Genomic DNA, 12,731 nt, shown 5'->3' with positions numbered 1-12,731 from the left:
TGAAACTAGAAAGATTATAAGAGGGTGGGGAAGAGAGGGAATTCTGAATGCCATGTTGAAAAACTTGGAATATATCCTGTAGAGATATGAAAACACTGGTAAGTGTTGAGCAATGAAGTAAATGGGACAAATCTGTACTTTGGATACATTATCCAGCAGCAAGATGAAAAGTAGACTTAGAGGCATGTGGCATACATTTGGGAGTAGGGAAATAAACTGGGAAATTACCGCAAGGGTCAAGTGTGAAATCTGAGAACCTAATCAAGGGAAGAGTTGTACAAATGGAGAAGAAAGGAGGGAATAAGAATATTTAGCAACTCAAATAGCTGGGCTTGACCAGTGACTGGATATGTGTGGCCTGGCATAGAGAAGAGTCTAGGGTGGCTCCCTTGGTTTTGCTCACCATCTAGGAGAATGGTGGTGCCATTAAAAGCCTTGATCTGGCACACTCTAATATGATCTTCTTCACTTTTTAAAAAGTGAGCTGAAAATTATGCCTCATAATTTTCTGGAATTCTCCCATCTTAAGTATGCCCTCCTTCATTTTTCCATAATACTTTATTCATTCCTTATCTACCTGCAGCAGTTAGTATACTGTGTTGTTACTATTTACATATTTTTCTTCCACTAGATTATAAGTTTACTGAAAACTTAGATTGCATTTTGAATTTTAGTTCCTACTACATTTTCTGGCTCAAACTAAGGAGTTTGTTAAATTAATTCAGACTTCATTTGTTAAATTAATTAAGTCATACTTGAAAATCTCAAATTTTATGTCAAACTGATCTTGTCTTAAACCAAACTACTGTTCTTTATCAAAGAATGCATTTATTTCTTCAGTTTTCAAAGCAGAAAATTTGGTTCCCTTACTTAGTATCTCGTTTAGTCCAAGACACCAAGAACTCTTGCCTGCAGTGGCAACATGCTGTAACCACCCAACCTGTGTCCCTTCTCCTGCTTTCCATCCCCCTCCAAATCATTCTCCTGCACAGCTACTAGAATTATGTTTTTGAAAATATACATTCAATCATCTTGGGCTTTCTTCTTCTGCTATACTCCATGCAATGGTTTCTCATTATACTTTATATCAAACATTCAAATCCTGAACATGTGCTATGAGGTTATACATGATCTAGTTCCTGCTACCTTTCTGATTTTCCGATTTGTTTCCACATAGGCAGACCTTAGGTGTGCTTTTCCCTTAGAAATGCCCTTCTCACCATTCTTGGCTAGCTATTTCTATTTGTTACTCAGGCCTCAACTAATGTCCATTTCTTCAAAGAGAACTTTTATAACTACAAATTTAAATTGTGTCTTCCCTAATATTTTCATTTTTATTTTAGTTCTTTTACTTTATATTAAACACAATTTGTGTGTGTGTGTGTGTGTGTGTGTGTGTGTGTGTGTGTGCTGTAGCTCATCCATTCAACTACGTTTATTGCAGGCTTTATGTTTAGCACTGAGTTGGCTCTAGGGATACCAGGATGTATGAGTTATCAGAAAGTTCAATGTCTAATGGTGAAAACAGGACTCAAGTGCTATTAGAAGGCACTTGGATGTTATATTAAATCAGATTTTTTTTTTTTTTACTTTTTAAGAAAAGAGAAGTCTTCTGTATAAATACCAATCATTGACAATCACTGAAACAAAGCCTTAATGTAAGCTGGTCTCAAAAGGCCCAGGATCATAGGATTTTTAGAACCAGGCTTTTGGAATTGCTAATATAACTATCATGGCTAATCTCTCATCCTGTGAGGGATGGAGTCTAACAGTGATGATTTTATAATCTTCTGGCCTCTAGGAGTTTGATACTAAATCTGTGTTAATTGTCGAATCACTAGATGATCTGACATCCCACATAGTGGGCCCTCTGCCTAGACTGTTTGTCTCTTAATTTCCTTGAAGACCTACTCCTATAGGTCCTTTCCTCATATTCCATGTCCACAAATCTGTGCCCTTTAATAATATTGTAATCATATTTTTACCTTTTGCTTCCCATATTAACTTCTTTAAGATAGAGTTTGCATCATTATTTCTATATCTTTATTTCAATGGTGGGCAAACATGCATGTAATAAATTTTTATTGCATAATTGGAAGGAAGGATGAAAGGTATTATATTTTGTTTTTACATTGGAAAAATTAGGAATAGCCATGAACTATAATCTTGAGAACACAATGACATATTCCTTAACATTTTTGGAGGAAAAAAACCCAAACCCAAACAACACAAAAGTCAAACAAAGAAAGCAAACAAGCAACAATAACAAAAACAAAAAAACAAGTAGAGATAAGTTTTACCCTGTGCTAACATTATTTTAAAACTCATTTGTTGGAGCTTCCTGGTTTAGAAGGAAAATTACTAAGAGTAGCAAAGTTTGAGACCAACTTCCACCCAACTCTGTGCTTTTTTTCTCTTGGATATGTCATCTGTTTTAGTCTTTTATTGGCTAACAGCTCTCCCTCTCCACTTCAAATACATGGTTAACTGGGACCCTGCTTAGGACCTTCTGAGACTCTACTGAGGATGGGCTGGAAATGTCCAGTAGAAAACCTAGGAATTCTGATCTACTTTGGGGGTGTGAGCAGGAATATTGACCAATCTCTCCCTGAGATATAAAGATTTTTGAGATTAGCCCATGCATTGGGAAGGCTTCTGTCCCTAAGGGAATTCTTTGTCATGTGAACAATACCACCAAGATGAGAAATACTTGAGATGTGACCTCCTCCATGTGTATATCCTTTTTCAGTTAATTTTTGAAGCATGTATCCATGCTGACATTGTGATACGTATACCTGTAAGGTCATCAGTGGGCCACGACCCCAGCTGGCACGCCTTGCAGGTGTATTCATCAAAGACATATTCATTCTCTTTACAGGGTGTACAGGTCCAACAACAGCTGACTTCTCCCTTCCGGATCACCTAAGGTAAATATTTAAAGTTTTGATTATTTTTTTGTATAGATGAAAATCCAGCAATCTGTTATTCAAATATGCTGCTTTGCAAAGCAGAAATGGCTTTAACATAAATTATTTCAAATGTTATCAAATAAGTAGTGTGTTTATTAATATTCTCATTTTATAATCACAGAAACTGAAGCTGAGTTTAAGCAATTAGTCCCACATCATAAAATTGGTTGGTGACAGGGTTTAGAATTAAATTAAATACAAGTCTTTGAACTGAGAACAAACTGAGGGTTGATGGGGGGTGGGAGGGAAGGGAGGGTGGGTGATGGGTATTGAGGAGGGCACCTTTTGGGATGAGCACTGGGTGTTGTATGGAAACCAATTTGACAATAAACTTCATATATTGAAAAAAATAAATACAAGTCTTTGGGTACTTAGCTTTAGATATCTATATTTAATGAAACGTCTGTGTTTGTACTTATATATAAATACACACTCACTTACACTTGTATGTATATAACTGAATTTTCCCCAGAGTCTTCTGTTTTCCCTCAAATTAAAAACTTTTGCTCTCTAAATTTATCTTGGCTCCTTCCATCAGTTGAATAATTGTTAGCAAAAAACATTGTATACCTGCTAAAGTTCAAAAGTCTACTTGTATGATAAAAAAATCCTTAGGAATTCCTATTGAATTAAGAGACTCAACATGTATTTTTTTCTGGAGTTCATCTCTTGGTCTCTATTTCTAATGAAAATCTGGTTCAATAATTCACAGCCCATTCCTTCCTATTCTAGTAGCTTTGATTTGCTTGGGATGATGGTGGATAAGGTCATTGAGACTATTATATACCTCTTCATCTGTTTGATTTTTTTAAGGCAATGGAAAATAATTGAAATAATTTAACAGTTGAAGGAGTCCCAGATGTTATTCTTTAGAAATGGATGTCTTTTATTTTTTTTCCACCACTGGTGCATGAATAGCCTCTGTGGAATAGAGACAGCATTCATTAAACATTCTTATAAATAATTAAAACTGTGATTAATAACCAGCAATAACCAGACACAGCAATGATTACACTGCATATTCCTTGTCCTCCATGCTGATTCTATTAATGACCTTCAATAGTAACAGTGTCTAGATATCTGTAGCCATATACAATTGTAAGCTGGCACCTCTTATGTATTTCCTATACCTTTTGCCGACTCTTGACACTGCCACCACACAAGTAGAGAATGACAGAAGGGTCTGAATGGTCCCTTCCTTAAAATAAACAGATAAGTAAGACAGCGTTGCTAATTAGACCTGCTTAATCTACCTAAAGTAGTCTTCATTATAATACTGACTAATGGCTATTTTCTGCATGCCATATACTGTTATCTCACTAAAACATTAGAGTAGCTCTGTAATAAGATGGTTGGTTTTATTTTATTCTTTTTTTTTAAGGGGAGAAAACTGAAGTGTGGTGAGCTTAGATAACACATATGGGCAAATGAAGGATCAAACAATGCCTGTTGGACTTCAAGACTCATGTTCATAAATGTTGTGCCTTACTGGTCTATATAGAGTTCAGGGGGTGGGAAGATGGGTTAAATAGGTGATAGGGATTAAGGAGTACACTTGTGGGTGATGTGCACCTGGAGAGGTATGGAATTGTTGAATCACTATGTTGCATACCTGAAACTAATATGCTCACTAACTGCAATTAAAATAAAAACGTAAAAACAATAGAGTTCATGATATTTTGAAAGATGCAGTGCAAGAGTCCTGGACTTGAGAATCAAGAGGCACCAGAGTTCTGGTCTTACTTATAGCCAGTAAATAGTTGTGTAGCTTTGAACAGTTCCACAGCTGATTGACTGACTTCTTCAAACGAAGACCAGTGCTTTACATGTAATATCTAGCTTTATAGGGTTTCCTGATGATTAATAGCACAGTGATTTGTAAACTGTAGGACGCTCTAACGATGTTAACTGTTTTATTAGTAATATGCATATGAATATTTATATAGAGAAAAAATGTCATTTTAAGGTAATTTCAACCACACTTGGTAAAACTATTGTTGGACAATTATTATATTTTGTAATGCAAACAAGCACATCTGAAATACTGAAGGATTCTCTTTCTTAGGAGGGCATGGCAAACAAAGCAGCTGCATTTTTTTTCCTTCTAGAAATATACTCAGTTCCTGTGCAGTTCATGTTTGCATTGGTTTGTAAATTTCAATTTTTTTTTTACCAAAATAAAATCATTTCCTGTTCTAAGAATAATTCCAATATTATAGTCTTTTTTTTTTTTTTACATCAGTGGTGACAACTTGATATTTCTTCTATTTAGAATTGATTTTACTTTTTTTTTTCACATATTATATATGTTCTGTTTCACATTCATGAAAAGGTAGTGACAATTCTGTAACATCATGACTCCCATTCTTTTTGAAGATCCTGGAAGTAGTGGTGCTTTCTTTGTGAATAACAATATGTAATATATTTGAACCTTTGCTAGACCAAGTGTACTTGCATGGACGCTAAATTAACAAATCTGAAAGATGGCATGAGATGTTGACATCTTTAATAGAATTGCTCAATGACAACATTAAGCCATATTAAGAAAATATTGTCACTTGTATATTTAATACAGTGAAAATAATATATGATTAGGAAAATAAAATTTGGGATTAACAAAAGACTAAACATTAAAAAATAACTAGTATTAAAAATATGATAACAGGGAGTCAAATTCTTCCATTGTGTAAGTTATTCCCAGTAGAATGGGGTAGAAAAGTACATATAAAAAAATCTCGCAAATCAGCTATTCAGCATTTTGAAGTTACAGGTTCAAACTGTATTGCTGTGAAAGGTCAAAACAATGTCCATGTGGTAATTTATCCAGGCTAATCTTTCTACAGGAGGAAATGGAAATTATGAACAATCAATATTCTGAGTGAGTCTAAAAATAATTTCACGTACAGAATCTAATTGCAAGATGACTGGGCAAGATGCAGCCTGTCACTGAATATTAAAGGTTAGGAAACTTTTTCTGCAAAGTAAATATTTTGTCTTTGTGGGCCATACAGTCTCTATTTCAACTCAACTGATAAATTCCATTTATTGTAGCACAAAAGCAGGCATAGATAACACATAAACAGATGAGCATGGTGTACTTCAATAAAACTTTATTTACAAAAACAAGCAATAGGCTGGATTTGGCACATGGGTTATGGTTTATTAACCCGTGTTGTATACCATAACAAAACATACAGAAATATTTAGATACCCCATAAGCTATTGTGCCATTTAGCAGATAATATGAATGTCTATTTATCTTTATTTACCTTGTCTTTCTTCCTGCTGGTCTTATGCTTACCAAATCTTCAGAACTACCCCTTGAAGGTTTTACAGTTAACACTAAATTATTTCCATTTAATTTGTAATCACCAATGAATAAACACCTCAAATGTTCTAAACAGAGTAAACATGAGATTGACTGAAAAGACCAAGGCTGACTACTCCAGGTATATACACTGCCTGAAGTGTGGTAGTCTAGTACTTCAATAACTATTTGATGAATAATTTGATATCATTTTTCTTCCCCTAGGGCATTATACCTCAATAGCTAAACTTCTTTTATTTTTATTATATCTTCATTCTCTCTTTCACTGACTTTTTATTTCCTGTAAGTGTGGTCAGAACTTACTTAGCCTAAAAGTAACTTTTCAATGTCCTTAACTATCAGACATGCCCCTTAACTGCTTTTCATCACATACTTCTTCTTGCTCAGTTACCATTCTATTCTTTTAATCTACAAGCTTCTGTTTCCAGAAGGCCCAGGTGAAGGGCTAACCCTAATTTTCTTGTCTTTCCCTCAGTGCTTCTCTTCCTTGACCTCTCTTTTCCACTGACTACCACCTTGCATGACAGCTTGCTTTCTGGTTCTCTATCTTTCCCTGGCCCTGTTGTCCCTCATTCCCTACCTTTTCTTCTTCCTTTAGGCTTTTTTTTAATGTTAATTTTGACAGAGAGAGAGAGACAGAGTACAAGCAGGAGGGGGCAGAGAGAGAGGGAGACTACAGAATCTAAAGCAGGCTCCAGGCTCCAAGCCATCTGCACAGAGCCCAATGCGGGGCTCGAAATCATGAGCCGTCAGATTATGACCTGAGCTGAAGTTGGACACTCAACTGACTGAACCACTGGAGGGACCCCCCCCCCCCTTACCCCCTTTATGCTTTCAAAGTATATCTTCAGTGTCTGTTCTTGGTCCACATTTATTTCCTCTGTATACTTTCCGGTTCAGTGACTTACCTACTCTAACAGCTCCAACTTTAGCTCTATTCAATTCACTCTGTATCTTCAGCCTTATTTCTCATTGTTGTAGACCAATGTTTTCTATCACTGGATAGATATCTCAAAACCAATAGGCTGCCAAATTAACCCATTGCCTTTTCTCTAAAACCATTCCCATTTTTCTATGCTTGACTTTCTAGTTACTAAGACTTGAAATTGCAGTTGTCTTGGACTTCTTTTTCTTCTCCAATCTGACCTCCAGTTGGTAGCCAGGGTTGATTAAGTATACCTATATATATATAATGTTTCTCTCAAATACCTCCCCTGCTCCCTCTCCATTCTCACTGTTTCTTCCATAATGCAGGATTCTTGTTATCACTATCAGTGTCCTTACTTGTCTCTTCTTTCTCTATTCATGTTTATAACTACTCATGCATCTTTACCTACTATAGCCTAGTTTATGTCAACATCTTTGTCAAAATTATCCTGACTCCTGGTTAATAAAAATTAAGTTCAGTGTGCTTAGTATGCCATTCAAAACTCTCCACAAATATGGCTTCAATTTATCATTTTGACTTTCTCTTTTATAATAACCATTTAAAGCAATGAACTCTAGATTATTCACTATTATTCCAGAACATTCTTCAATCGACCACTTCTGTATCTTTCCTATTACTGTTCCCTCTATGTAAGTGATCATTTTCCCACATCTCGCTCTGAAATCATATCCATTCTTCATGGTCCAATGTCTAACATTTTACTCAGAAGTAATCTCTCCCATTCTTTTATGTGAACTTATATAGCTCTGTTTTTTTTTCTTTCTTAATGAAATCATCACATTTTATATGATGTTGCTTATCTGTGCCTTGTGGTACTTTTCCTCAGCTAGACTATAATTCTTCTGGCAGTAAATGTGTGTTACTTATTTTTGCCCCACTGATATAAACTATTGCATTTGTAATAGTTTGACAAATATTTGTTAAGTTAATTAGGAATTAATGTGTTTTCCAACTGTTAACTATCTATCCCCAGGAGCATGTCCTTAAAAGGCTTACATGAGTACAAAGAGTGTGGATAAACATGACTCAACTGTCAATTGGTTCAATCAGTCCAATTACTAAGACAACTATAGGTCATACTATCAAAAGGAATTAATGACAGAAAAGTAAAAAAAAATTTTTTTGACATTAGAAGCTTATAATGTAAAAGGTAAGACAAGTATCTAAAAGTTTCAGAAATAGCCAATGACAGTGAATACTTTTGAATTTACAAAAAAATTTAAAAAACATGGACTTTATTTTACCTTTATCTGGCCTTTCTCACATGGTTCACTGCAAACGGATCTGATGATGTTGTTTTTCTTGGACCATACTTCATCATCATCCATTTTTAATTCTCCATTATCCCAGCTTCCAACATTGATATAATCAAAATAATCTTTTCCCATTTCCTTGAAATTCATTATTTCATACCTTAGGAACAAGAACATAATGATTATTCAGCTAAGAATATAAGTATTCAGCTATGAAAAAGCAATAGATTTCATTTCCCAAAAATGTATCTACTATCATATTAGTGACACTGGAATTTTCCATGACAGTATACTTAAAATAACAAAAAAGCCTGTCTGCTTCACTTTCCTTTAAGAGACTGTTTTTTTTTTTTTTTTTTTTTTTTACCATCAAGCTTATACATGAAATAGAAGATAATCCCATGTGAGAAGGTGACTTGACCTCAGCAGGATGAAAAACAGTTTTGAAATAACTTCAAGAAGTTTAAACAAGTACTACTGTTAGACTTCTAAAAAATATAGAAAGGTTTTTATCTCCATTCAAATAAAATGACAAAATTTTCCTTTACTAGCCAAGTAACAAATTTGGTAAATGTTTAATCTTGTCTTCAGCTGTAGGGAATGTGGGGATAATCTGGATAGGGACTGATTTTACCTTTATTATTTTACACTTTATCAGTGGCTAAATTGTTGTCTAAAGAGACTATCAGGAGTGGTATTTAAAATAAATCTGAAAAGAATTTATGAGATGGGAAGATGGTGGCAGAGTAGGAGGATCTTAGGCTCATCTCATCCCACAAATACAACTACATTAACTATCAAATCATCCTAAATACCCCAGGGATTAACCTGAAGACTGGCAGAAAAAACTCCACAAATAAGATAGAGAAGAGGCCACATTGAAGAAGGTAGGAGGTGTGGAGATGCAGTCTGGGATAGAAATGGATCATAGCTGCTGTGGTGTGGTGGGAGGAGTCGCTGTTGTGGAGATGCGACAGACAGACTAACACATAGGGGAGTGCACAGGGAAAATGAAACCCCATAACAATTGGCTTGGAAAGTGAGAGGGGCTGAATTTCATGAGTTTTTGCAACCAGTGGGGCTTAAAGCCTGGGGTTCTAAAGGTCAGCAGACTTGGCTCCAGAAGGATAGAGGGGGCTACTCTTGGAGAGAAGGCGGGCAAACAACTCATGGACATGTAGCATGGAAACAGTGAGCTGAAGAGCGCCTGGGGCACACAGTGGAGAGGTATCTGCTCACTTTGGAGTGTGTCCCAGAGAGGCAACATTCACAGAGAGTCTCTTCCAGGAACAAAGGAACTGGCAGGCACCCTTCCCCCATACCACCCCTCAGCATAAACACAGAGCCACCTGTGGTAAGCAGCCCAACACTGACACTCACTACCTAACTTGCTTACACCAAGTCATTCCCCTGCAATCCAGTGGAACTGCCCTTCCCAGTCACCCTTGCCTAAATCCCAGCTTGGTGGTCCCCCTCCCCAAGAAGACTGGCCCAAACCCCTGCTGACACCCCATCTCCTGACCCAGGAGTTTTGTGGGGCCTTGGTTCTGGAGGTAGTGGCAAAAGGTCTCATTTCACAAGCAGACCAGACCATACTTACTCAAAATGCACCACATTCAGGCTGGAAACCAAACACTGCCCACAACAGACAAAGATAACCTCTATAGATGATTGGCCTAAAGGATAAAGCATCCAGGGCACAATAGCAGAGCACTGGCAGCATATACTGGAGATACTCCCTGAAGTGCCAGTCCCTGAGGAACAGGGGCCACTATATTGTAGGGCACCACAAGACCTTTTCTTCATAAGGCTATTACCCTCAAGAACAAGAGAAGTAGCTGAATTTCCTAACACAGAGAAGCAGGCACACAGACTTTGACAAAATGAGAAGACAGAGGATACAGGACAAAGTCATGGCCATAGATCTGAGTGAAACAGATAAAAATAACATGCCTGGTACAGAATTTAAAGTAATAAAGATATTCACTGGACTTCAAAAAAAGAGTGGAAGACATGAATGAGACCCTTAACACAGAGATGAGGAATAGCATAGCAGAGATAAAAGGTTCAATAAACTAAAAGAGAGACACATTGATAGAGTGAATAGCAGACTGGGAGAAGCAGAGAAATGAATTAATGACCTAGAAGACAGAGTAATGGAAAGTGATCAAGCTGAACAAAAGAGAGAATGAAGATTTATGCAAAATGAGAATATACTTAGGGAAATCAGTGACTCCATCAAATGTAATAACACTCATATTATAGGGATCCCAGAAGAAAAGAGAGAAAAGGGGCCAGAAAATTTATTTGAAGAAATAATAGATGAAAACTTTCTAACCTGGGGAAGGAAACATCCAGATCCAGGAGGCACAGAGATCTCCCAACAAAATCAACAAAAGCAGATACACAACAACCACAAAACAAATAATAAAATGACAACAAATACATATCTCTTAATAATTAAATGTAAATTGATTATGCACTCCAATCGAAAGGCATAGGGTGACAGAATGGATAAAAAAACAAGACCTGTCTGTATGCTGCCTGAAAGAGATTCTTTTTAGACTTAAAAACACCAAATTGAAAGTGAAGGGATGAAGAAACATTTATCATGCAAGTAGGTGTCAAAAGAAAACCAGGATAGCTAATACTTATATTGGACAAAATAATACTTAAAAAAAAAAGACTGTAAAAAAAGACAAAGAAGGGGACATATAATAATGAAGGGGAGAATCCAACAAAAAGATATAACAAGTGTAAATATTTATGCACTCAACAAAAAGCACCCAAATACATAAAACAGTTAATAACAAACATAAGCAACTAATCTATGATAATACAATAATAGTAGGGGACTTTAACACCCCACTTACATCAATAGATCATCTAAACAGAAAACCAACAAGGAAACAATGGCTTTGAATGATACACCGTACTAGATGGATTTACCAGAGATATTCAGAACATTCCATCCTAAAAAAGCAGAACACACATTCTTTTTAAATCCTCTCAGAATATTCTTGAGAATAGATAACATATTAGGTCACAAAACAAGCCTCAACAAATTCAAGAAAATCAAACTCATATCATGCCTAGTTTCTGACCACAACACTATGAAATTAGAAGTCAATCATAGGAACAAGTATGGAAAATTCACAAAAACATGGAGGTTAAATGAGATGCTACTAAACAATGAGTGGGCCAACCAGGAAATTAAAGAAGGAAATAAAAAGGTACATGGAAACAAATGAAAATGAAAACACAACATTCTAAAACCTTTTGGATATAGCAGAAGCAGTTTTAAGAGGGAAGTTTATAGCAACATAGACCTACCTCAAGAAGGAAAAAGAATCTCAAATAAACATTCTTACACTGAAAGAGCTAAAAACAGAACAACAAACAAAATCTTAAACCAGCAGAAGGAAGGGAATAATAGAGATGAGAGCAGAATAAATGATGTAGAAACTAAAACTCAAAAGAACACGTCAATGAAACCTTGGCCTGGTTCTTTGAAAAAAAAATCAATGAAATCGATAAAACTTTAACCGAACTTGTCAAGAAAAAAAGGGAAAGGACTCAAACAAAATCACAAGGGAGAGAGGAGGAATAACAACCACTATAGAAATAAAAATAATTATAAGAGAATATTATGAAAACTAAATGCCAACAAATTGGACAACCTAGAAAATGGATAAATTCCTAGAAACATATAAACTATGAAAACTGAAACAGGAAGAAATAGAAAATTTGAACAGATCAATAACCAGCATAGAAATTGAATCAGAAATCCAAAAATTCCCAACAAAGTCCAGGAAGAGATGGCTTCACAGTGAATTCTACCAAATATTTAAAGAAGATTTAACCTATTCTTCTCAAACTATCCTGAAACATAGAAAAGGAAGGAAAACTTCCAAATTCATTCTATGAGGCCAGCACTACCTTGATACCAAAACCAGATAAAGGCACCACTAAAAAAGAGAACTACAGGCCAATATTTTTGATGATCATAGATGCAAAAATTCTCAACAAAACACTATCAAACCAAATTCAATAATACAGTAAAACAAACAAAACCAAAAAAAAAAAAAAAACATTCACCATGATCAAGTGGTGAATCCACCAGGATTGCAAGGGTGGTTCAATACTGCCAAATCAATCAATGTGATATATTTCACATCAATAAGAAAAAAGACAGGAACCATAAGATCATTTCAATAGATGCAGAAAAAGCA

The 12,731-nt window shown here is 35.7% G+C and overlaps 1 protein-coding gene across 3 annotated transcripts in view; it reads right to left on the bottom strand.

The window, feature by feature from the left end:
* The window catches only part of GRM5 (glutamate metabotropic receptor 5), a 512,152-nt gene that overhangs the window by 74,498 nt on the left and 424,923 nt on the right, over positions 1 to 12,731 (bottom strand). For all 3 annotated transcript variants that reach the window (XM_042906834.1, XM_042906835.1, XM_042906836.1), the window contains exons 5-6: positions 8,491 to 8,659; positions 2,796 to 2,922 (exon numbers count right to left, since the gene is read on the bottom strand). In XM_042906834.1, the coding sequence (XP_042762768.1) occupies positions 2,796 to 2,922; positions 8,491 to 8,659 (296 nt within the window). The remainder of the gene's footprint in view (positions 1 to 2,795; positions 2,923 to 8,490; positions 8,660 to 12,731) is intronic.

This window comes from Panthera leo, chromosome D1 (genome assembly GCF_018350215.1).
Source record: "Panthera leo isolate Ple1 chromosome D1, P.leo_Ple1_pat1.1, whole genome shotgun sequence".
NCBI lineage: Eukaryota > Metazoa > Chordata > Mammalia > Carnivora > Felidae > Panthera > Panthera leo.
The sequence above is the reverse complement of the archived record's forward strand: the minus strand, read 5'-3'. Positions and strand labels throughout refer to the sequence as shown.